The sequence below is a fragment of the Augochlora pura genome, chromosome 1 (genome assembly GCF_028453695.1).
Source record: "Augochlora pura isolate Apur16 chromosome 1, APUR_v2.2.1, whole genome shotgun sequence".
Lineage (NCBI taxonomy): Eukaryota > Metazoa > Arthropoda > Insecta > Hymenoptera > Halictidae > Augochlora > Augochlora pura.
In genome coordinates, this window is record NC_135772.1 from 20477310 (window position 1) to 20503800 (window position 26491).

Consider the following 26491-nt stretch of genomic DNA (forward strand, 5'->3'; position numbering starts at 1 on the left):
TAATATAATTAATAGATAGAAACGATATTAATAAACAGTTTCTAAATATTAATTTACAGCCATCGCGATCTCGTCCCTGATAGGGACCTTTTTTTTCAACCCTGTCGAGCGTGGCAAACAAAAAATAGAGGATAAGGGACGCGAGACTAGCATCGACTGCAATCAATAAAGTTAATAATAATAGTGACCGACCTGTGCGGTTGGGTTTCGCCAACAGCTTTCGCGTAGATCAAAGGGGAGAGGCCGACGGCGATCGCGTAGATCCAGAACACGGCGATGTACTTCTCGATGCTGCTGTGGGTGATGATGTTCTTGTAACGGAGCGGCTGTGCAAGCGAGGTCAGCCGATCGACGGCGATCGCGACTGTTACCAGCACGCTCACGCTGCACAAAGCGATCACTATGCAATAGGGGATGATGCACAGCGTTGACACACCGTTCTCCGGCAGCCCGGACAGCTCCAGCTTCATGCCGAACGGCATGAACACTCCGACCTGTTCGAAATTCCGGTCGTTAAACATGGATTCATTTATTTAATTATTTGTAAATTCTAGATTTCATTTTATTGTTATCAAAAAATATTTTTGGCGAACTAACTGAAAATTTACACGATTTCTTGGCACGTGAAATTTTATAAAATAAAAGAAGATAATATCCTTAATTAATCTTTAGTTTAAGGGTTAGAATTTTAGAGCCAATTTCCAACTTTCATCTCTTATAATATATTATTTACAACAAACTACCCCAAAGGAAATATTCGAAATAAATTCGGAAGGAAATATCGAGCGCTCCCTGAAACGTGCCGCGCGAATTACGTCACGGTCGGACACCGCGTCGGCGTCGCATTTATCCGTGAAACAGAAGCAGTTCTTGACGCACAGGATGCGTCTTGCGCTTTTTCGTAGCCCGTTGGCCGTAGCTTCCGCCAACGTGCACCGCTCGCAACGTTTCCAAACGTGGAACGGACAGCGAGGCGCATCCGCAGGAAATGAAAGCTTTATGATAACCGCCGCGCGCGCGCTTCTGTCCGGCATTCCGCCCACGGGATCACGTTTCATAACTACCGATGCAACCTATTGTGAAATTCAACCGGATAGGTGTTCCGCAACGCTATCGGAAATAAAGATTAATCCGCATTGCGCAAGTGTTGGGCAATTAAGGGATCCCCTCGACGTTCCGGACAATCGAGCTGCCCTTCCCTTTCTAACCTTTTAAGGATACAGTGCTCGTACGAATTCGCGCCGACCTCTTCGATTTTTCCTTTTGTCGAAGCTCTCATCGATTCTTAGAATTCTCTGGCATTTCATATTTTATTGTCTCCCTACCGAATATTTTATTTTAATATTTATCTAGCATTTAATAGTACGGTACAGTAGTAGCCTATACACGGTTTCGAGAAAGAGGCTCCGGTCAAATCGGTATAACAACGGCGAAACTCCTTCTCCGAAGCTGGACGAATTCAGTCGCGAAGTTCCGTGTCGACGCGTTTATTTCTCCTGTTTCGAAAAAACACGGGAACATCGCTGGTATTTTGATATGGTAAAAGCTGATGCGAGCGCAGAAGGACACTGTAAATAATGGTTGCCGCGTTTCCGAAAATACCCAAATAAATCCCGCTGTTTTAACGAGGGAGAACAGATGCGCGACGCGAAAAGCGAACTCTTTTTTTTGCATTATGAACAGATAAATCCGAGGGAGAGTTATTATTAATAGAGATAGATTATTAAGGGCGAATTAGGATCGAAGTGTCCTCGACCCTCGTTCCTTTGTCACGGCGTTCGGGCTGACTAATTAAAATACTGGTTTAATCTGTTCGGGAACGACGAGCCCCCTTCAGCGTGTCAATGCCTCTTTTCAGTCTGACGAAGCTGATCCGCGTCGCTCCGACGAGGCGGGACGAACGCGGCCCCCGTCGACTCGCCCCCTCCGGCTTTTCACGGACATCGACGCGCTGAAATTCGGCTGCCGGGCGATATCGATTTATTCCCACGGATATATACGCGAGGATGTATCATCGTTTGATTCTGATAATTTCGCGACGATTACACAGATCGCTGATTAAATGCGGATCATTTGCCGCATCGGCGGGCTATGCATTGCCTCCGTTCGTCCCGATGGCACCGCCGCCGCCGCGTACAGTGACTCGCAAAATTATTCGGACGATGGTCCAAACTCCGACGCGACACGTTTAAATAAATATACGTTGGAAGGAAAGAATACTTTACGGTGCATCAACCCTTTGCACTCAAAGCAAACCCTCAAAGTCCACCTCTCTTTAATTTTTAATGATCGAGCGATTTCATAAATTCGTCCGTCCTCCATTCGCGATTCGAAAAAATTCCCCTTTCGCTGGAACAGAATCGAAAGCGTTTAACAATGTGTTCCGGTGCATCGACACTACTCTGCACAGTTTTCGACGGTTCTATAATATTTTTTAACTGCTTCGAGCGCTCTCCCCGCGCGTTAGAGTACCTGCATATGGAAATTCTGTTGCACATTTTTTCGACGATACTTGTCCCGGAATATTGATCCGCGGCGAGCACATCGCCGGTGTAATGGAATTTTCTGCAATGTTTTCGATGCTTTCATCGCTCTATCGCGCGCTATTTTTTTTTTATCGTCGCCCGACGCCGCCGAAAAGGTCAATCCTTTACACCTAAATTAAATTCGTTCGAACGCGCTCCTTCGAATTTATTTCGTCGAGCTGTGAAATAGCCCGCTTCTTTCCAGTAAAAGTTAAACAGTACTTAATCAGCTATATAATGAAATACAATCAACTCCGAACATTTCTATTAATTTAGTATAATAATCAAATGTTCAGGTGACTTTATATAAGTGAACCATCCTGTATTTAAAAATTTTAAAAAATGATTAAAGCAGTTGCACGCCAATCGTCGCGACAAGGTGGCAGGACCGAATAATTATCAAAATAATAATTAATAAATATTAATGAAAATTGAACCGGGTAACTACGGACTACCCAATTGTTTGCCAAAGCCGGGATATGAGACGCATATCATTGTATCCGATAGATATCGACCGCAACAGTCGCATTGTTTGACAGACACCGACACAATCCCATAGCTCCTTTGGGGGTTCGAAGCTTACCCCGAAGTCGCTGATGGCCAAAGAGACCAGCAGGTAATTGGACGCGGTCCGCAGCCTCTTGTACCTATAGAAGGCGGCCAGAATAATGGAGTTGCCGGAGACGGTGATCGGCGATAAAATGCAGACTATCGACACCGCCAAAACCACCGAGACGGGGCTGGCGTCGAGCCGCGTGTCGATCTTGGTCACCGTCGGCAGAAGAGCGGCCGTCAATTCGCCGGGCACGGTGGACGGTAACGGGTCCGTCGCGGGCGTTGACATTTTAATTGACAAGGTTCCGCAGGCCGCCGGGCTCCTCCTCCTCCACGCCGAGTCTTCAAGTCAGATTCCGCTCGTAAACGTGCCCCTCGTAGGACGACATGGCGCATATCCGGCCGAACCAGCACCGCAGCCTCGCCGTGATTCGAGCTTAATCGATTGCGACGACCATGCTTGGCCACCGATCCTTCCCGGTCTCCTTTGGCCAAGGAAATTCTGAAATCGAGATGCGAGTTTTAGTTGAAATATCTCGGCTGATTGGCTCTTTTTTCAGCTAATAATTATGTACAGAGTGCGGCGAGTCGAGTGGATTTTAATACGAAAATGTTTATTTTCAAATATAAGTGGTCGAATTTATAGTCTTCGCGCGGCAAGGAGGCGCCCTTGCGTCCAAGTTCCCCCTCTTACTGGCTGCCCCACTCTCGAAGCTATCACTCACTAACGACAGCGCATACGGCGCAGTGGGGCGGCTGGTAAGAGGGGGAATATCAAAACACGAAGGTGCCTTCTTCTCACGCGAAGACTATACATTACATTAAATTTATAGACATTATTTTCTCATAACCGAACTTAACTTTTGGTACAGCTTTTGTATAATTTATTCTTATAATACCGGTGACTCGCGAAGCTTGTAAAGTTCGCGAAGCTATTTTTTACGAACCTCGCACGTTCCCGCAGCCTCCCGATGCCATAGTAGAGTTTGATGCCGGCCTGTAGCTCCGCGCCCGTTGTTTCAAATCGCGATTTAAGACCGTGGCGATAAATTCCACGCGAAATCACCATCAATTCACGACGACGACGAGGCGCATCGGGATGGGTCCCGGAAATTAGACAATTTCGGGGACGATCCCGACCTTGGCCCGATTCCTCCCCGGCATTCCTTGGTCCACCGTTTCACCTTTCCGCCGCGCCGGCGAACTCTATCTGGAACAAACATCCGCGCCCGCCGGTGATTACCTTCCATTAGGAGACTGTTTTTACACGGCCTCGCGGACCGCTTGCGACGAATCAGGGATCCGCGCGATCATATCAATTATATAGTTAGGGTATAGGATATAGATGTAGGATGTATTTGTAGGATAAAAATATAGGATATAAGTATAGAATATAGCTAGAATATAGCTACGATATAGCTATAAAATATAGCTAGGATATAGCTAGAATATAGCTATAAAATATAGCTAGGATATAGCTAGAAAATAGCTAGAAAATATAACTAGGATATAGCTAGAATATAGCTATAAAATATAGCTACGATATAGCTAGAATATAGCTATAAAATATAGCTAGAATATATATAGAATATAGCTATAAAATATAGCTACGATATAGCTAGAATATAGCTACAAAATATAGCTAGGATATAGCTAGAATATAGCTACAAAATATAGCTAAGCTATAGCAATAAAATATAGCTAGGATACAGCTACAGGATAGGCTCAACAGCTGCGCACGCGACCCGTTGGCGACCAGCTCCTCTCGACCAGCAATGGTCTGCGGGTAATCTAATTACACCGGGCGCGATAAATCTCTCAGCGGCCGATCAGAAATATTACCCGACCGTTACGCGAGTTTCATTGACGGTCACGAGAAAACCCTTTGCCTCGCAACGGAGAAATTCGCGGGGGCGATTCCTGTTTGTTGCGCAAGCGGAGCAGCAAGAATTACCGAATCGGTGACGATCCTCCATGCTGCTGACGAAAATAATCTTTGTGTCATACCGGAACTCGATGTTACGTCGTCTGTAACACTGGTATTAATGCTGCTGGAATTCTTGCGAAACTTAAATGTGATTTCCAAATCGCCGAGTTATTAACGGAGAAATTACATTTTTATTTAAATTCTGTTCCTCGTCGAAAGTGTAATTTAAGGATATTTTATGACACTGCTCTGTCATCTCAGCCTTGCTAGAATCATCAGCGAAAGTCCTATATAAAAATCCACAATTCTATACAAAATAATAATATATAAAAATTGCAGACGTTTCGAAGCCATTAAATTCATTAAGCGGAAGAAATGCTAATAAAATTGATCCGTAGTTCGCGAGGGTGCAAAGTTGGAAAATCTTGTTTCGTTAAACTTCGTGCCCGATATTTGCCTTTCCGTTAATATTTATTATAACGAAGGGGAAATCCTTGTAGTCAACCGTATAACTTTTTCCGCGGAAAAGTTTCTGCAAAAATATATATGTATATATATTCCCGGTTCGAAAGTTTTTGTTGCATGTAGCCCGACCCATCCAGTTGGAAACCATTAGTAATTCTATCCGTTCGGATCCCGCGGTGCCGTTATTGATCTCGCGGAATACGTTGCATGAAAATTATAATATCGTACGCGTTTTAAACCAAAATATATTCGGACTCTTTAAACTTTTAAATCGTACGTATACGTGATATATGTTTCTACGGAACATTTTTAAGCACGTTTATTCCACGGTTTGACGGAATCGTTATAATTGTATCGTGAATTTCCCGCGAGAAAGCACTCGTTCGCGGTGGTCTCCAGTCTAATGGTTGACGAGACATTTTCAGGGACGTTTGAGATGCGATAAATTATTTAAGGAACCAACGTTGATCGCGGATACTTGGGAAAGCTCTCCGCGAACGAGAAAAGTCGTTTCGTCATCGTTTGTCACCCTCGAAGTCGTGCAATTTCTATGTGGCGAGTTTTCGTAGAGCGCGCGCTAGGTGAAAATTATTTGACGACCGAATGGTTAATCAAGATACTGTGCTATAATTTTATTAAAAGAATATTGTTCTATTTCCAGCTTAGTAAAATTATTTATTTAACTTCCACATCTCGCGATTGATTTAACACGAAAGCTGCGAAGGACATCGCGCTAATTTCCCAGCCTGATTTATTCAAATTAGCGCGCGGACTTGCCCAAAAATTAACCGAATCGCTGCGCAACAATTGACGGCTATTAAACGCAACCGCAACAACACTCGTCTGGCAAAAGGGTCCGTCGTTTCGATCGATCGGTATCGTCCGCGGCGTTTCAGCAAGCTTGCAGAAACAACGGCGTAAATTTCGGCGGCGCTTGTACCTCCCGGCAAATTAGCTGTCAGCCGGTGTTTCGTCGTCGAGCAAACCCCCAGGCCCGATAATGAACGGCTAAGTTGCGAGTCTCTCTCTCTGCCGTGCTCGATCTCCATAGGACGGTCCCCGGCGCCGTCAAAGAAACCGAGGACCGTCGCCGAAGGGAAACAGAGGGCGGCGGAGGGCGGAGGTCTGGTTTATATTCAGCCGCACGTCTTCCATTATCTCGAATTTGCAATTCGGATGCGGCCGGTGTTAAAGCTCCGAGAGACAAATGACCGGTGGCAGGGTTAACCGTTCCGGTCGGCAAGAACGTTTCGGGCTTATCAAAATCAACGAAGCCGCAGCTACTCCTTTCCCCGACCATCGCGCCCCGTTTAATTAATTCCATTCCGCGGAAGCGCGTTTCGCGCCCCGGCCACCGTGTTTTCCAGCGCCCAGCGCCCCTCCCAGCCCTTCCATTATCTGGTTTCAGCCCCCGACAACGGGACATTGTAATTAAGGCCCGAAGCGACGCCGTTAGACCGCCATTTTGACGGGATTTCAGCGACGCCCCGATGCCGTCCGAAATCGGCCCCCGGGGCTATCCGGAAAATGACGTCGCTAATCCATGCTCCCTGGATCTCGGCGAAGCGATAATCGGCTGATTCGTTTGCGCGACATATATTGTTCACGATCCGGTGGATAAATAAATCTGCAACAACGCGATAATTTAGACGGTGAATCGTTGGCTTTCGTTCACGGCTGCTGGACAATTGAAGAAAACACTTTTCAAAAAATCGAAAAATTTATCGATAACGAGGAGATCGCGGATGTTTCTATCGCAGAAAATTAGGTTAATTGTATCCTAAAATACGGTGCCCAATAATATTATAGTACGGAGAATGTTTGGATAAAAGTTCGTGAACTCTGACCGATGGTAGGGCTATTTTAAAGCTCTATAACTTTGCGAGAAAAAATCCCAGCCGCCTCTCTCTTTTTTTAAATTAAAGGGGAAGAATCGAAGTTTATTCTCCTGGAAACGACATCGTCGAACAAAATTTTACCAATCCTCTGCGCTTCGTCAAACTTGGTGCTTTCGATACGACAAACACGACCTCGTATTTAAATGCCTCCAATCGTAGGATTTCATGGAACTGAAAATCCAGAAACACTGTTTTAAAACAGAGACTTCGAGCTGTAATTTAAAAAAAAATTCAACCACCTACGATGATTTTTCGCGGAACAATCGTGTGTCAAAGTTGGCCGATTTTTACTCGAAAAATTTCTGTGCTGTAATTTCGTTCACCAGTATATTACAAGGTAATATTTTAATAATATTTTACAGTGTATATAATGATAATAATGATATGTTATATAGATAATATATTACAAAATTCCATAAATATTTAGAGAAAAAAATCGGCAAATCCAGTGATACGAAATTAGAATTTCGAGACCATTTTTAACATATCAATAATTTAAGTGATTTTCGAACTGCTCCGACTCGCTTGAAGATAGCCAACTTGAAGATAGCCAATCAGCGACGCGAGCAAAAGTTAGCCCACGGTAGTAGCATCTTCCGGTCGCTATAATTTCTTCACGGACGGCCAGGCGAGTCCGGCGCGGTTGATCGCAGAGGGTCGGTTAATGATCGGAACGGTTCTTCCGCTCGCTTTCGCGAACCGATCAGCAAGATGGATCCCGGCAAGGGCGGGGGATCGTCCCACTCATCAATCTCGCTTGAAAATAGCAAATCGCGCGAAATAAACGAATCGATCAGGCACCGCCGTTTTACTTTCACAGACGCTTTCCACCGCGGATCCAGCCGCGCAAATTTCTCCTTTCATCGTCGCAAATATTATTTTCATCCTTGGCTCAGTCAATTATCCGTTCGAGTGGAGGCTGCTCGCTTTGGTATAAATAGGGAGGCCGTGGGAATTTCCTACGACCGGCTAGTCGAAGTCCGGCGCGTTCCGAGACCCGAGGAAATTATCTATTGTCTTCTACTAGAATTAAATTGCAATATCTTGCATTAAATCGCAGATTTTTACGGAAGACAGAAACGATCCGAGTCGATCGCTAGAAGCAGAAATTAAATGGCGGACGTTTCGAAACGAACGCACCGTTTCACGGACGGACCGGTTTTTCGGACGGTTCCTTTCTCGGCTTTTGCTTTGTCGGACACAGCAGAAGAGTCGCGGGCCTCTGAATTTTCGCGCAAAGGGGGAGAACCGGCGCGGCGGAACCAATCACGTCGACGGAAAACGAGATTTCTCCGGCCAGGAATGATTAACGGCACAACAGATTGGTGTCGGCGCGGCTTCTCTTTTTTTCTCCGATTGTATTTTTGATTCCGACCGGCGAACCGTTTCGATTTCCGATATAACCGACGGTTGATTGGGGGGACGTTCGATAATCAACTTGCCTGCCTGCCTGTCTCTCTTTCCTTTCCCCTTCCCCTTCCCCTTCCGACCGTTCCTCGTCCCTTCGCTTCTCACCCTGCTCGTCCTTTTTTATTCCTGTCCGACCCTCTTTTACCCGCGATTTAATTAAGCCGCTCTAGACGGAGGGCGCGATCGCGAAAAATTCGAAACATTCTTGGGAAGAGACGTCGCCGAGTAAGGCCATTGGTCATTCGATCTGTCGCCATGTTTGACCATGGTGAAGAATTATGGTGAATAGGGGTTGCGGTTATTAAAACAACGGTGTATAATTTTTACTATTAATGTAGAGGATTTGTTGCTTCTTTTTGGTTTTATTAATTTCATATTCTTTTTATTTTTACTTAAGTCTTCGAACCCTTTGGATCCAAAGCCATTTTCCTCTAAATTCAAAATAGTTTCTCTAAGCCTTGGTATTTCCATTTTACACAATTTAGTCAATTTTATGCATATATTTCAGTAGTCATAGTAGTCATAAAAATGCTATAATAATAATAATAGCATTGTCATCGATTTTCCTATAAAATTCTTGTTCTCTTAAAAATTCACGTTAATGTCAGAAAACATAATTTCATCTATTGATTATTATTATTATTCTTTTCTTTATTAATGGGGTAGTAACGTCCTTTCGAGCCACACGAAGTTAACGCACACACTTCGAAGTTCTCGCTTCGAAAATTCGGACAATTTGCGTGCGCGCGACGCAGCATCCGCGAACGCGATTATCCCCGTGTCGCAACATCGTAACACGTGCACGGCAGGCGTCGTAAATTTCTTGTCCGCGAAGCATGTTTCGTGTCCGACCGCGTCGTTACGTTTTCTTCGCCGACTGCGAAAAAAGCCGCGGGACAATAAATAATCACGTTCGAGCTCTATTTTTCGTGGCGGCCAGGGTACGGAAATTTGACGTTGAAGAATGGATGATAGTCTTCCACGGAAAGTTAATACCCTGGCGCGTGGTGCACTCTCCTGCCCCACGAAAGTAACAAATAACAAGGCGGGAGAGAGAGAGAGACGCTAAAACTTCGAGCGCCGGCCGAACTTTACCTGTTGCAGCAATTATGAATCAACTCGATGTTTTCGGTTCCGCGAGACTCCGATCATTTATTCAGAACTATCGGCTATGGTTCTATCAAGTATAACAACTATAACAACACGGAACTTATAATTATAATTTATTTTGCAGGATGGTTTTAAATTTATTGGGAATTGGGCAGGTTGGAGTAATTGATTATTGTAATCCTTTTTTTATTGAGGAATTGTTGAGGAATTATTGAGGAATTATTGAGGAATTATTCAAGAATTATTAGAGAATTATTGAGGAATTATTGAGAAATTACTCAAGAATTATTAAAGAATTATTGAGGAATTATTGAGAAATTATTCAAGAATTATTAGAGAATTATTAAAGAATTATCAACGAATTACTAACGAATTTCTAAGGAATTATTAAACTGCTAGAGGACAAACTATATTTCACCAACTGTTAGGCTACTTATCTCGGCCAAAGTTCCACTAACTATTTAAAACATCGAACAAAGCTAACAACAAAAAGACTACGCGATTACAAGCGTAAAGGTGATATGTGTCCGGCTGTGCGCCATATGGCGGTACCAGGGCTACGCGGACGTGCTCGATGTCGCCTTATGGCAGTGAATATTTGATACAGGAGTCCCGGCGATCCGGAACGTAACGTTGTAAACCGGGCGGAGAGGCTGCGTCGGATTCGCCGAATTAATCAGCCGCGTCAGGATTCGCGAACGAACCGGTGCCGCGCGATTCATCCGTAGACGTTTTACATCCGCGGCTGCAATGGAATTTTATTCGGCAATTAGGTTCGCGTATCGATGGCCTTCCGGACGCGAAATCAGCCGACGTTCATTCATCGTTATTAAATCACCGCCCCCGAGCTTGTTTAACGACAGATTTTATTCGCGGCAGGGTCTCGAATTAACGCGACGCTCGAGATTCGACAGCAAATCGAATTCTGATGCGTGTGTGTGTGTGTTTATTAAATATCGGGCTGGCGAATAAATATCGGCAGAGTTGGGTTCTTGATTTAGCCGCGCATTCATTATCCAATAATTGTCCCTTTCGGCGCCACGAAATTGTTGCACTCGCTTTTTGAAATAATTCAATTTCTCGCGATTTTTCATCCGTCATTCTTTCCATTTTGTATTATAATTAAATACCGTACGCTAATACGTAATTTAGAATATATGAAATAATTTATGTAGGAGCAAAATGTTTTATTTTATTAGCTTTAATTCTCGAAATCTGTCACACTGTCCATTTGGGACTTTTCAAAAAATATTTCTTTTTCCCATTAAAAATGAAAACGAAATAAAATTTGGCACAAGTCGTTCCAAAAAGAAAAACTGTACGAATTTATTCAGCAATCGAAAATGTAGTTCGCAGGTCGAGATGGTCCTCGAAATTGACTCGAGAGTCCCGCTGACGGTGCAGTTACGTCAGTGTCAAATGACAGAGCGTAATCGGCGCGGACGCCGACCGACGGCGAAACGCCGGGATCATTTTTCAAAAAGTCACGCCCCGAGCTCGAAAATCTCATCAGCGTGCGTGGCCCGGCTACGGGGAACCGGAATTTTTTCAGCGGCGCGGCCCGTGTTATCATTAAAACGAAATTTATGCAGCCAGAGGTCACCGCGAAGTTATAAAAATTCACGCGTCCCCGGTTCGAACTTCTTCGGTATTTCACATCGACTGCGATTTCTATGGGAAATAAAAGAACGTAAAAAAATCATTGTACGTTATATGTAATTAATATTATTAAAATTAATAATATTCATCTTTGGTAGATTTTGCATGAAATTGCTATCACTGACTCGTTATTATAGCGCAAAGGGTTAAAGGGTTTTGTGAAACGCATTGAGAATCTTGTCTACGATTCCACAAATTAATATTCTCTTTTCTGTAACGCGAAATCGATCCGCGTAGGAGGAGCGCGATAAATTATTCAACCGCCCTCTTACGTCCACGCGGAATTGTTATTTGCAACCGGATTCCGCGATACGTGTATTTCGGCGAAAATGGTGCGGAAAGGTTCCAGGGGTCCGCCGCTTTACAACCTGTCGAATATGTGGGTGAAAAGCATGGGTCACTCGCCGCGAGTGAACAAACACGTTGCATTCGCGGATAGCCCCGGTCTCTAATATGACGTATTGGATTACCGGCCGCATCTGGCACACGGATCCATCTTTTCCGATGTATCTATGGCCACCGCAAATATTCTGTTTCACCATGGCCGGGTATCAACTGTCCCCCGGTTGCGTCCGCCGCGTGCTCGATGCACTTCGCGGTGCACTTCGCCGCGACGCATAGTGGCCCGATAAAAAAAAAACCGCCCCGATAACAAACGGCTTCCGATGTCTTCCTTTGGCGCCGTCGCGAAGCTTAACCCTTTACACTGAACGCATCGCAGTGAATTAAAAATGCTTTCACATTTTTTTATTTTAAGCGCAGAGAAATTAAAAAGTTGCTACCATTTGACGTGATGCGAGGCGTTTCTTGAGTGGAATTAGTTGCGGGGGAGTTGTTATTTTCCCGGTCGCTGATTCGCTTATTTGCCAAATGCAAGCTCGTTCTGTCTACAAACAAGTAGACGCAATATTTTGCAAAGTTCGTCGGATATTTGCAGGAGTCGGAAAATAGACTCGCGAACCGCGATACGATTTCTTCTGAATTACGCGAGGAATTTGTGAGCCGAGTTCGAGCACGCCTACCTCGACACATCGTTGCATTTATTGTGTTAATAAATTACAAAGTCTTAACTATGCGTTAATGACAAAGAATAGCTCCGATCACCGTGATATAAGAGATCTGTACTCGATAATTTGACCGTTAACCGAATAACAATGGTCTCGCGAGATATCCGAGACGATAACGTGCCAATAAACGCGCGAAGCCATAGAACGTTGAATTCTTATCAGCCGAACGATAAGAGCGGGCGACGCGCGGCCCATTGTGCGGCGAGGACAATTACCCTCGTTGCTCGTCGGAGCGATGATCGAGCGCGGTTGAAACAAATTACGTTAAACGCGTTCATTGTTCTCACGGCATTGGCCCTGGCGCGGCGCAGAGAGAGCGAGCGAGAGCGACAAAGAGAAATAGAGAGAGAGACGCGTCGACGGAAGCGGTTCGTCGTGGAAATTCGTCGAGGATCCGCCGCTTGGTTCCGTCACCGAGCGGCGGAACATCGATGCGGTAACGACAGGGAAATGACGTAATGCATATGCAATGGAGATTGTTCCCGGAGTCCCCTTCCGTTCGCCGATACGGTCTTCGATTTCCTGCAGCCGAGCGACGACGATTCCGCGGAACGGAGATACCTCTCTCCGTATTGCCGTCGCCGGCGCTTTGATTTTTCCTCGGCGAAATATGGAATCGCCGGACGACGAACGACCGCCGTGAAATTCTCCGAACGAATTCGCGGGGGCCGTGATGTTTCTTTCATCTGTTCGCAACCTGTTTCTCGTTTTTACCGGGTTTCGCGATATTCGACGGAACGCGGAGGAACGAGAAACGGGAGAACGCCGCGCGCGTCTCGGAGATGCAAATCGCAGCTGCGGGACCTTTGTTTATACGTTTAGAAACGTCTGGTAATATTTGTGATACAATTTTAGGTTGATGGTGTGGCTTCAGGAAAAACTGCAATGCCAGAGAATGAATCGTCAACGATGTTCGCTTGGCGGGGGAGTAGGCCAAACAAGCGAAAGTCGAGCAGCGTGTTGTCGAAGAGAAATAAAGACCTTAGGAAATTAGAATGGAAATAGAAGAAAAGTAGGATGGCCGGTGACTGCGACGCAAGTGGCGCAAAGTTCCACGTGTTGCGTGTTCTAGATATTTTGTCGGTGGCAGAAGTTGTGCTTTGACGAGTGTAGGAATAGATACGTCACTGATCGGACGAGGGGCGTGGGGTAGATTTTAGATCGACACGTTGCATGGTTGTGTTAAGGCAAGTGAAATATGTAAATCATTGAGTAGACAAGTAGCGTAGTTCGTCTCTGATCGGGTAAGTAATGTCGTTCAGTAGTTGAGGTTACAGATTAATCAGACGAGCGATATAGGCGCATCACTGATTAAAGAGTAGGGTCAATCAGTAGTATAGGTTTTGCTTTAGCCAGACAAGGGTAATAGATGCATTACTGATTAAAGAGTAGTGCCAATCAGTAGTATAGGTTTTGCTTTAGCCAGACAAGGGTAATAGATGCATTACTGATTAAAGAGTAGTGCCAATCAGTAGTATAGGTTTTGCTTTAGTCAGGCAAGAGTAATAGATGCATTACTGATTAAAGAGTAGCGTAAATCAGTAGTATAGGTTTTGCTTTAGCCAGACAAGAGTAATAGATGCATCACTGATTAAAGAGCAGTGTCAATCAGTAGTATAGGTTTTGCTTTAGTCAGACAAGGGTAATAGATGAAATACTGATAAAAACATAGTGCTGGTTAAATTGTCAGCTGTCACGTGGAATAAATAAGCCAAGTAGAATATATCAGTCTCTGAGTAGACAAGTAGCACAGTACATCTCTGATTAGACAGTTACTCACTCTTCGCGCAGGTAGTATAAACAAGAAAAATGCATCACATTAAGTTAGAAGCTTTTGTCGCTGCAATTAATTTCTGGAAGCGATATCCAGACGTTGTCTGGCAAACCAGACGCTCCGGCGACCGAAAAAAAAATGAAATCGTCCCATCGCGGCGAAGTTCCACCGATTTATTGTTTCGAGGGGGGACAGGACGGCGTTGATAAGATCTTGGGAGGAATTACAAAATCGCTGGGAATCCACCGGAGACCTCGACGGATATCCAGCGAGCCACCTGCTCGGGGTCCGAGGTATTTGCATGGGAAACCGATTTGCCCCGGAACTTCACTTTTCCTTTCCAGTCTCATAAAGGAACACACCGTTCCCTCCCTCCGGCATACCGTTTGCATGTATGAACCGTCGCGAAAACCGAAGAATTTCTGCGACGTTGTTCTGCGACTGTGTTCGGGGACACAGAGCGGCGATACGGTCGGCAACAGCCGAGCGGAACGACATCGGGGAGCTTGTTGCAGCCGCAGATAAGAGTTTAATGTCCCCGCATGGGGGGACAATTTCGCCCCGAAATGAAACGGCCGTGTCATATTATTTCGATGGCGAAACTTGAAATTGTTCTCGTCGGCACAGGCTCGTTCAACGAAAATGTTTCGGAAGCTGTTGTTCGACCGGCGAGCGATACCAGCTAATTCGCGCCAATCGAATCGGTCTCCTATCGGAATGATCGCGTTATCGATTACTCGCGCAAATTCTGGTTTATGTTTATTCAATTAATACGATCTCCATATGAAAATAGATAGTACACGTTGCGATTAAGATAAACGTTATCGGAGACGAGCGAGCAATAACTTTCAGTGTTCGATACGTGTTTGTTCAACTGTGCAAATCCCGGAATTTGTTCGACAATATTTTACCGCGTTTCCACGAAAACAACCGCGTCGAAAACGCGCGAACGGTGTACATTGAGATTCGGTCGGCGTTTTCGAGTAGGGACAATCGAATTTGACGAACGATATTCCGCCGGGTACGGTTTCCGGTATCTCGATAACGGTGAAATCGCGAAACGGGTCGGTTTAATAGATGGCGCGCAGTTTCTTTATCGACTATGATCCGGCGTTGATTTATCGCCGATAGTATACAGCGCTGCGAGCTGCGAATTCATGGCGATAGCTCGTCCACGTCTACGACGAGGAGCCGAGCGAAGTTACGACGGCCGAGACATTCGAAGTCAAGGTGCTATTTTCGATCGAGGACAAATTGTAATAATGTCGTAAAAAAAAAAAATGTTCCATCGACGATGCTCGGGAACAGTGGGACGATGTAATGACATCCGTGACATTACGGCGAGAAATGTGCTTGAAAATGGTGATGAGGGAACGTGCTCGCTTTATCTCCTTGAAGAAGGATCTTTGCGCAGCGGTTCAGCGCTCGGGTCCACTTCGACCCACGATATAAAAATTATTCCATTTCCAGCTTTGACAATTAATTTAGGTTCCTATATTTTTTTTTAAACCTATAAATAATAAATATATATAATATACAGAATAATATAAATATGTATAGTATATCATATAATTAAAGTTTCAACGTAGAGAACAGTTTAAAAATATCCGTCGAAAAATATTCTGCCGCAGTCGAGAAAATATTCCGATTTATTTGGCGATCGTCCGTCATCGATTCGCGTCATCGAAATCGAAATCGAATACATAATACGGGAGCTGTGCTCGTTCGAGAAAGGGCCTGGAACGACGACGATAAGGAAATTGACTGGGCTAAACACGGCTCCAAGCATCCGACGACCGACGACAGTTGGAAATACCGGTGACAATGGAATATCGACGCTCAGCGAGCCAACGAAGTTCAATAATCGCCGGAGGGTGTACTCCGTAGCTCTCGAGGCGACGCGAATCCAGCCGTTTCGACGTGCAGGTGCAAGAACCCGGTTGTTGCGTGCCCTCGAACCGAGAATCAAGAATTTCTCCATTCACTGTCCAACTGTGTATACAGAATACACCGAGACTCTTATAATTTCCAATAAAGTGCCTTGGAAAATTTAGAAGAAAAAAATGGAAAATTTATTATTATTAATATTATTATTATTATTATTATTATTATTGTGGTGATTACCTTCGCTAATTGCCAACAGATGGATTCATCTCCTGAAAGATAGCTGAAACCGTCCCTGTTTCGATATATATGCCGAAACCGTCGTTTTAGCCTTATCTAAGGCATACTCTGAAAATTTGCCAATTTTCACTAAATAATTAAATTACGAGATAATTAAATTCACGAAATAATTCCTGCATCTCCTTCCACGTGAAAAGAAGCATCAAACCTACTCGCCAAAAATTAATTTCCCGAGTATCAGAAGCATATTAAAAATGACGACCGATAGAGACGAGTAATTGCAGGAAAAATCAAGGCAGCCCGAAAATTGCTCGATAGCTGGTTTCGCATTGCTCCGGCATCGGAGAAATAATGTCTCCCAATTCCGCAGGGAATCCCAAGTTCTCCAGAGTACAAATAGTCATTACATCGGGCGCGATTCACGACCGAAGAGACATTGAAATGCCAGAGCGGCGTTCACCCCCGCGCGTTGTGTTTGCGGTGACAATCAAAAATGATTATTTCTGATCTCCTTTGTTATTCACGGGACGTACACGCCAGGGGAATTGTGTCGTAGGTGTTCCTTGGCGCCGCGACGCCGTCCGCGTGGGCGTCGAAGCCATTCACCAATGGCATTCCGATAGCCGGTCCGCAACCCTAATAGAGCACACGGAACAAAACAGCTCCGATGGATAGCGTTATTGCTATAGCTACTGAATCAGCCCCTCTATAGATTCGTTTCTCGAGGCCTCCCGAAACGCGCGTCACCAATTAATTACCTGTGCGTAGGCCAGAAAACACAGACGTACATTCTCGTTTCACGCAAACGTCAGCCCGTCTGTGTTTCGCGCCCATTTCTCCGAACATCTAATTTTTTCGACCGTGCTCGTCGACCAGGAATTTTCGAATTCCTATGGAAATTCTCAGCATTTCGAACAGGAAAATCTGCATACTATTTCGACGCGAAAGTAAATGATTTCAGCGCGGTATATTCGACGGAAGTAATATCGAACGTGCCGAGCACGATGTGCTATTTTTTTTCCTTTTTTTTTGGAAATATCCTTGAAATTATTTCAGCGGACGCGCTCTAACCGTTGGAAACGCGAGAGATTCGTCGAGAATTGGATCAAAGATTTAATTTACGCGACTGCGGGTCTTTGAAACGATTTCTAATTACGCGGATTACTTTAATGCGTCGTGTAATATTTTTTTTAAATATGGAACTGCATGGCGAGAGTAATTGCAATGAAATCAACTTTTATCAAGGGCAATACCTGGAAATAAATGAAGTCTTTTACAGACCTAAAATGGGCATCCAATGCTCATTATAATAGGTTCTATAGAAAGAAAATATTAAAAATATTAAAAATATTAAAAATGTATAAAATATAAAATAATGTATAGCATCGTATATTATGCTCCATATAACGTCAGAAATGTTTTAAAACGATTCCGCGGGAGGGATTGCGGAGAAACATTAAGGGATGACGAACCAGCTTCCCCCTAGCTCGCGTATTCATTTATAGAACGCAAATTGCCCCGGAGAGCAAAACAAAATATTCAGCAGAAGCTTCTTAACAAGCTGCGGAAATCCTCGAGCCACGGTATAAATGCCGCAGACATTGACATTTCGTCTTAAAAGTCCGCGGACGCATAAAGTAGACGCGCTCGATCCATTTATCGCGATCGATGCGCGCACGCAACAGAATTCCGAGCTTCGCTGACGTCGAACAAACATAAATTCCCCGAGTGCCTTATTAAACGACGAGAGAGAGAGAGAGAGAGAGAGATCGGTAACCTCCGGAGAAGTAGAACGCCGCCTGGAATTTAACTAATAAGGCGGGCCGTATTTCACGTTAACCAGCGTCAACGCTAAAAGATCCTTTTGTTATAATCAGTGATCGCGTTAAGGTCGCGACGCGCATTTCTTAGCTTCTTCTTCTTCTTCTTCTTCTTTTTTTTTTTACCGTCCCTGGCCGGTCAGGGTAATTGAAGCTAAAATTCCCTTTTCTCCGTCGGAGAACCTAACCGTCGGCTAGAAAATTTCATTACGGGAGACCGTTACGGCCCCATGGAGAAAGGAGGGTACTGCTTTCTCTCTCTCTCTCTCTCTCTCTCTCTCTCTCTCTCTCTGTCGCTCTATTTTGATGTTTGTCTCTCTTCCTCTATCTCTCTGGCTGCCTCTCTTGCAACGAAATACAATTCGACAGATAAAATGCAATCGATAATCTAATTATAGCTTGGCGTAACACGATGTAACATAACAATCGATAATTTAATAATGGACACTCGTTAAAGCCATGCATTAGTACTCCCACGAAATTAATGCGTGTACTTATTTCAGCTTGGCGTTAGACTCTTTCTTGCTTTAACAGGTGCATAAAAAAGGGTTAATACGTCAAATTAACAATTGAATAAAGTATTAAAAATGAAGTAAGATTACGTAAAGATTCTATGGAATTTAGCATGATAGCCTTTTGTTTTGCGGAAATTAAACACCCTCTCCGTCTCTCTCTCTCTCTCTCTCTCTCTCTCTCTCTCTTTGTCTCTCTCGCCGTATTCGTGGACTACAAGTGAACGCCCCCGGACCGAGAAGTTTAATTTTTCGTTCCGCGCGCCGGCTCCCAAAGAAAATGAAACTTGACCAGCAGAACCGGCTACTTAATTATTAACCGTTCAATTTTTCTCGCTTCCTACCCGCGGCGAAATTGAGTTTCCGGTCGGGCAACCCTTTACAAGCCCCGGCTCTCTCTCTCTCTCTATTATCTTTCGGAAGTTTCGCAGATGGGCCCCGGACGTCCGATAACAAATTCTCGGGATCGTCTTGAATCATTTAGCGTATTTACAGCGGAAACATCGGCGCAGAGTTCCGCGAAAGCAATTTGACTAGCTTAATCGTCGCTGTTTTCAGTTGTTTCGCTCTTTTTCAGCAGAACGGTGTAGAGCGAACGTTCCTGGAGAACAAATTGCTTGTAACTCGTTGTAGGAAGTTTAATGTGCTTCTTCTAGCACCTGAATTTTTTTCAACTTCATTTATAAAGAATGAATTTTTCATTTTTCACCTTTAAGTAAGAAATTTATTTTAAGGAAAACAGGCGTAATTATTTCAATTTTTTAAAAGATCAAGAGCATCGAACTTTCGTTTTTAAAGAACACGAAAAATAAGAATACCGTTCCAAAGACAGATGCATACTGTTCCAAACATAGACATAAAAATGTCGCTACCATGAACGCGGACGTAAAAATTCCGTTTCGAAGAACATTAAAATCGCAGCTGCCTTTTCGATCATTCTCCAAGGCGATCGATCCGTTCCGCGAACAATTTCAGGAACACTTAAAATACTCGAGATGTTACGGAAAGAGAGAGAGAAGCGGCTCCTGCTTCGGCGGATACCGGGCCAGTCGAGTAAACAGCTTCGAGGTCGATCTTGTATACGGAATTCGACAAATTCGACCCAGAACTGTCCGTAGCTAAGATTCTCGGAAAAGGGTGGCACGGTGACGGGCGGCCGGGGACCTAATTAATACACGGGCTCGCCCATCGATCTCCTCGGAATTTGAGGACGCATTCCAGCCTCTCTCTCTCCCCCCTCCCTCCCTCGTCGGTGTGTCCGCAATATTCGACGCGGCGCTCCGCGTTTCAAATTTGCCGCGGTGTCCATGGGGTCCGCTGTATTTGCCCGAGACAGATCGATTCGGACGGCGATGACATATTTCCCGGTCGTGTCGCTTCCCCTGTCAATCGGCGAACCGTTCCCTTAATTAAACCCGCGTCAACTCGAACGCGTTTTGCGCCGTCTCCAAGGAAATTCACCGATTCGAATGATTTTTACGCGAAATCTGCGATCGACGTGCCGTTATCGAACCTTTATTCATTGTCTTGACGCTTCATGAATTTTTTTATACCAATCATAAAAATTATCAACCCCATTTTCCACCGTGCAGTTGGTATATTTAATAATTTTTATTTATTTTTATTACAGCACTTAACGATTTCTAATAATCTTCTAATAATTCAGTAACAGTTACTGGAATAATTTCTAAATTAATTTCTCCCGCACCTATTTATTTGTTAGAAATTTTCCGGCATACTTTTCGTCGGCCAAAGTTGATTTTCTTGCCGGACCTAATGCAAGCGGTTAATAATTTAACAGCGTGCTAGGAACGGACCAAGTCAAAGTGAAGGGTTAATTAAGTATAGGGCGGCGGATATAGGGAACACTTAGACCCGCGGTTATTAAACGTTCCATTAAATACCCTAAGCTCCCAGCAGCCAGTGGGAACTCTTTACGTATATATTCTATGTACATTTAAATATTTATTATATGTATCCAATATTTACGTAATATATATATAATAAAATTCTGTTCCGTTAAAGAGGAAGAAGCAATAATTAACAGAATTATATAAGCGTCTCCTGCGGCCTGAAATAAAAAATTCAAGAAGTTCCCAGGGTTAACAGATTCCACGTGCAATGCCAAGGTCGCGATAATTAAATAAATGCCCGTGTCAGGTTGCAAGGGCGAAAGAAGTCGCAGCGCATCCGCGGAACCATCAGCCATTGCCGAAGAAAGCTATCTCTCGATTAACTTCTTGCAACTTCGTCCTTCTCTTCCACGAGCTTCTCTTGGCAACCCCCCGTCACTCTTCCCAACTCCCTTTTAACTTATCTTGTTATCCCCTGTGCCATTGTGTTGCTAACTTCTTTGTCGCTTCTTTATCGTCCTCCTAACTTCTCGCTAGTCCCTCCCCCCCTCTCCTCCCCTTTCCGTTCTTCTTGCTATCGCTTTCGTTGCTGTTATGCCAACATACTACCCACCTGCTGTTCCCTATATTCCTCCGGCAACTTTCTAAATCTCCGACCAGACCTAACCTTTTGCTCGTACGCGCGTCTCTATTTTTATTATATATTTTATTTCGTTAAATTATACGTAGGTTCCTATATAGATTTATATATATCTGTTGTATGCGTTCAATATTTTTACAATATTTATTTTATCATTTTATATATAGTACAACTATGTATATTATAAAGTCTCGTTGTACCAAGGTTTAAGAAGATTTAATTAACTTAATTATGGAACGGCAAAGTGTTTTTATTTGTTCTCCTATGTTAGCGGTTTCGGTCACGCGTTCGCCGATCCCTTTTTAGCTCGCGTTGGTAAATTTCGCGTCGGCGATATTTTTGTTAAACTTTCAGTCATTTTCTCGCTACTTTCGTCGTGTTTGTTATAAACGGTGGAGATTGATAACCACGCGGAATGGACAGTTACTGTCAAAAGTAATCGGACACTAATATAACGTTGACTTTCATATTATATATTTAAATAAATATGAAAAGAAACAGAAAAAAAAGTAAGTTGAAAAGCTGTAGAAATAAATTTCTAAAAAATTTGTACTACCAGTTTTATATTTTTTATTTTGAAAATATATTCCGAGGAGTTTGAAATTTCTAAAATTATTCTTTATTATTTTCGGCAGTAACTGTACATATACATATATCGTGCAATCGACCAGAAGTCCTCCAAACCTCCCGACTCGCCCACTCTCCGAATTGAAACGAGAAAGGAGTGGACAGAACGGGGAAACATTAAATCAATCTCCAATAATACAACAATGATTAACGATTTCGAGTTCTCGTCAAAGTGCGATATCGTGGAAAATATAAATAAAATCCTCTCGATTGCAAGAAGCTGGAAATATCGAGTGGAGTGTTGATTTTATTTGAACGAATTTGTAGAACACCGAAAAAATGACGAAAATGTATAGTTTTTCCCTATACAGAGGTTATTGAATATTATATCCAAGATAATTTATATTGTAACATAAATTAATTGATTGAAAGCCTGTAACCCTAAAACTAGACTCTTCCATTTTTCAGCACAAGAGAATTAAAATCTCAATAATGAAAATCTAATTTACATAACCTTTTCACTTGTACAATTTAATTTTCATTCTTCAATATTTTTTTAAAATGTAGACTATACAGTCACAAGAGAAACCTCAGTGTTTCAGCATTTATTTACGCATCCGCAGACTGTTCGAAAACGAAGCGAAGTCGCGGCAACCCCATGGGGTTGTTCCATGGTTAAAAATAGTACCGGCTTGTCGCCGTTAAAAATCGAACGACGTTTCCAGTCGATTCAGCAAACCCAATAACAAGTAGGACTCGCAAAAACTAATCACGATCTCAGCTTTTTTTTCCAATATTTGCAGAGTTTCGCCTCGCGTGTCCAGAACGTGGCAAACACACACACAGAAAGAAAAAAAAAAGAAGAAAAAGAGAGAAAATAAAAAGGCGCGTCCTTAATCAGCAGAGCAATCGATTAACCGTTCCAAGCGCACCGCGCGCGCCGGAGAATTAAGGGTGGCTAATGAAAAAACGATTTCGCTGATAGAATCGGGAATTAGCTGGCTGGTGACTTAGCAGAAGCCCCTGTTATCTACGCCATCGGTCGCCAAGATCGCGATTCAATTCTGGCAGAGGCTCACCCCCACCCTCTCGCTGATCTTTAACCCTTTGCCCTGGCGACTCTGCGACGCCAAGAAAATTGTTCTAACCCGTTCCAAAATTATTCTTATAAATATATTACTAAAGCCTAGATTTAACAAATTGTTGTATACGAGCTTCAATTTTATAAAATGAATTTTGTTAGATATTAAATTCAAATACTAGAAGCCAGAAAATTTATTTGCACTTGAAATGGATTCGTGTTAAAAAGCACTACAGGTAATTTGCTAGGAATGCCGACGAGGTGCCTGATAATTTGTGTATCTAGTTTATTTACCCATGTTTTGCATAGACTGTTTCCCCATGCCAGAGATGGGGGTTGAAATGCCCGAGGGGTGAATTTCAAAGAGCGCCGACGACGGAGAGGCGCCTCGCAGATGTATGTTTACTCGTCTGCTTCGGAATGTCTACTGAATTTTAGATAACGTTGGCTCATTATTTTATAGTGTTATTAATCGTATTAATCGATTATCTATTAAAATGGCTTCGACTGCAAATAGTTAATTATTATTTTTTTAGAACATTGAAAAATAATATTTCTGCGACTCAAAGAAGGTCACCTTGACAGAGTAATAAATATAAATAAATAAACCAATTATTTTTGCCGAGACCGTAATGTTCTCAAAAATCGACGAGGCTACGCCTATGAAATAAAGTGTTACTCGCGTCGCCGACTGTTTCCGCCGCGCGCGAATCAGATACTTATATACGAACCGTAAACCGTCGTTTTATTTACAGTATCGGCAACGCGCGACGCTGCGAACAACGACGACTGGTTATTGCATTCGCCATAAACGTCTGGCGCAGCGAGTTCGAAAACGTCGCGCGTTCTCTCTCTCTCTCTCTCTTAAAAAAGTGTAATCTCATTACACGTCCAGGCAACATACCGCTTTTAATGGTATTTACAAATTGCTGCAGCGCACGCGGAGATTACTATTTTTCCAGTATCGTCGCCCGCGTACGCGGAAAACGGACGCCGGTGAAAATTGTGCGCAATAATATCGCGACCGTTCGGAGGCCGCGTGGAATTTCGTCGGCGCGGAACAAAGAGCGTATTCCTTTGTAACTGTAACCGATCGTAATCTCTTATATTTTCATCGCAAAATAATATTTCCGTAACGGTATACTTTGTTACGCGGTTTCCAGGATTTTCTTAATTTTCATTTAGATAGTTTCACGATCGAATTTTCCTTTCTTTTCTTAAATTTTCCATTGTCGCGAAAAGAATATATATTTTCCTCGGAAAACCGTCGAATCACGATGGCGCTTCATGGTAATCGCGGTTTATTTTCGGCGGGGCTCGAGAGTATGATATCGAACAGCACGGTAAATTGGCAATTTCGTTTGTTGTCGCATGAGTCATTATTTTGTCCGCGGAAATAGTCTGTCGGATGCTTGATCGAAATCAGACCGTATAATAGAACTCTCGTATCGATGGCGGGCCAGCATAAATAGACTGCGGGAAGCTTATGTAAATGTACCATATTTATGGGCGATCTTAGAGAGATCGGGAAGCCCCGATTCCATTAACGATGACGGCGTTCGTGAATTAAAAATAGAATTAATTGCGTCGGGGTCCGTTGAGTCTCGTGTTTCACTTTTAAGAAGATCTTGAAGCAATGCGAGTAAATGATAACTGCGGCCGTTGCGTATAAACGAGTAAAGCGATTGACGACCGAGTAGTTGGTAGTAGATAGCTGGCCAAGTAGTACGAGTCAACGAAACATCGGGCGTCTGTGAAAACACCTGCGGACAACGTTCAATCGTTCAATAAATAATCAGACGAATACAGCAACCTCCCCAAGCGATAATTCCAGTAGAATATATAAATCAATAATCGGACAAGCGGAATACGCGCGGCAATTTGTCGCGGAAATATGTTTACGCAGAACCAAAAATCAAGCCAACAGAACACGCGTCTCGTATATTGTTCAACAAATAGGACACACCCAGCCGGTGGCCGGAGAAGTGGAACGGATACGCTGAATGATTCGGCAAATACAACAGGTCTCGTAAACGGCCAAACAAGTGATATATGTAAGCCAATGATCCGACAAGCCCGGCACGTGCTACACCTGTTCAAACAAGGATGATCTATAGAGACGACAGTGCAGCAACCGCGGATTTTATCGTTGGTTGCTGTTCACCAAACAGTGTATAATTGCGGAGGCAACGAAGGCTGCGGAAGTGTGTTTTACTTTCTGAACTTCGAACTATCAGAGGTTCGCTTTCGGCGGCACGTGTGCCGTTCGCGACATTAAAACACGAAGGCCAAGGCTCCGTCGGGATTATTAAGAACCGCACGGAAGGCAGTCTCGCCCGGCAATGTTCGTGATTCTTTTAAATTTCAAACGGTGCCGGTCGACCAGGCTCGCGAGAGTCGTGGCGTTTCAATTCGAGGGATTCGGTGACTGGTTGTTTGAACTTTTCAACCATTGGAAACAGTGCAATGAAAGTAGCGCTAAAAATAATGAAAAGTTGGTAATTTTTAACTACTGACAATTAAATATTTTTTACAGACCTTGACAGTGAATATTGAACGTTGAATATTACCTATAAATTCCTATAATCAGTTTCTTCGTTTCGAGATCCACCCTGATAAATAAATGCAAATTGAATCATTTAGGGAGGTTGACTTTCTCGTTAAATGTCACTGAATTTTTGAGATCGTGGTTCTGCGCGGTCGTGCGAAGGCGAATTAAACGAGATAAAGAAACTCCTAAGGGCGCTCCCTTTTCCTTGCGGGTCGCGGCGCCGCCAATGGAAACGGGAAACAGGACTGTTCCCGAGGGAGAACCAGCTTGTCAGGTATTCATTAGCAACGCATCGACGGTATCGATTATGCAGGGATGATAGTTCAACAACTCGGCGGGCGGCGCGTGTTCGACTGTAATTTATTACGCGACACTAACTTCCTCGTTATTATCCCGAGCGAATGCTAATAAGGGCTTCTCGTTCGCCCTGCACCGCATGGACCGTGGGTCTCTCAACATTGTCAGTCACTTTAACAAGGAAACTTCGGCAACCTGACCATTCCAGTTACTTCGAAACACCGCGAGTTTGCCGGGTAAAGTAAACGACTCTCTGTGACATTTTTATCGCCTTAATTCATTTTTTCAGGGCGGAAACTATGCGAAATTATAATTCAAATAATTCAGATAATAAAATAAAACTGTAATTTAAGAAACGGTAGAAAAACCAGCGAAGGTTGAGAAAACGTTTTTCGAAGTTAACAAATATCGATGAGAAAAATATTTAACGAGGATTTTCAGAATTTAAAAGAGGTTTCCATTAATTTCCGGAAGGTACCGTCACCGAGTACCTTTTCAGTAAAGGAACCAACACCTGTCCCGCACACAATGCGTTGAAATTGGCGAGCCGATGGACCGTCCCGACGAAAAACTCAATTAAACATTTTCCCCGGCTCTAATTCGTTCGAGCGAACCCCGTTCTCACGGCAGCTCGTTCACGCGGCCAAGCGGACTAG

At 43.7% G+C, this 26491-nt stretch overlaps 1 protein-coding gene across 1 annotated transcript in view; it reads right to left on the reverse strand.

The window, feature by feature from the left end:
* LOC144467992 (uncharacterized) overlaps positions 1-26491 on the reverse strand; it is a 100188-nt gene that overhangs the window by 10943 nt on the left and 62754 nt on the right. Inside the window, exons 3-5 of the mRNA XM_078177055.1 lie at positions 4028-4286; positions 3109-3582; positions 193-494 (exon numbers count right to left, since the gene is read on the reverse strand). Of these exons, the coding sequence (XP_078033181.1) occupies positions 193-494; positions 3109-3369 (563 nt within the window). The 5' untranslated portion in view covers positions 3370-3582; positions 4028-4286. The remainder of the gene's footprint in view (positions 1-192; positions 495-3108; positions 3583-4027; positions 4287-26491) is intronic.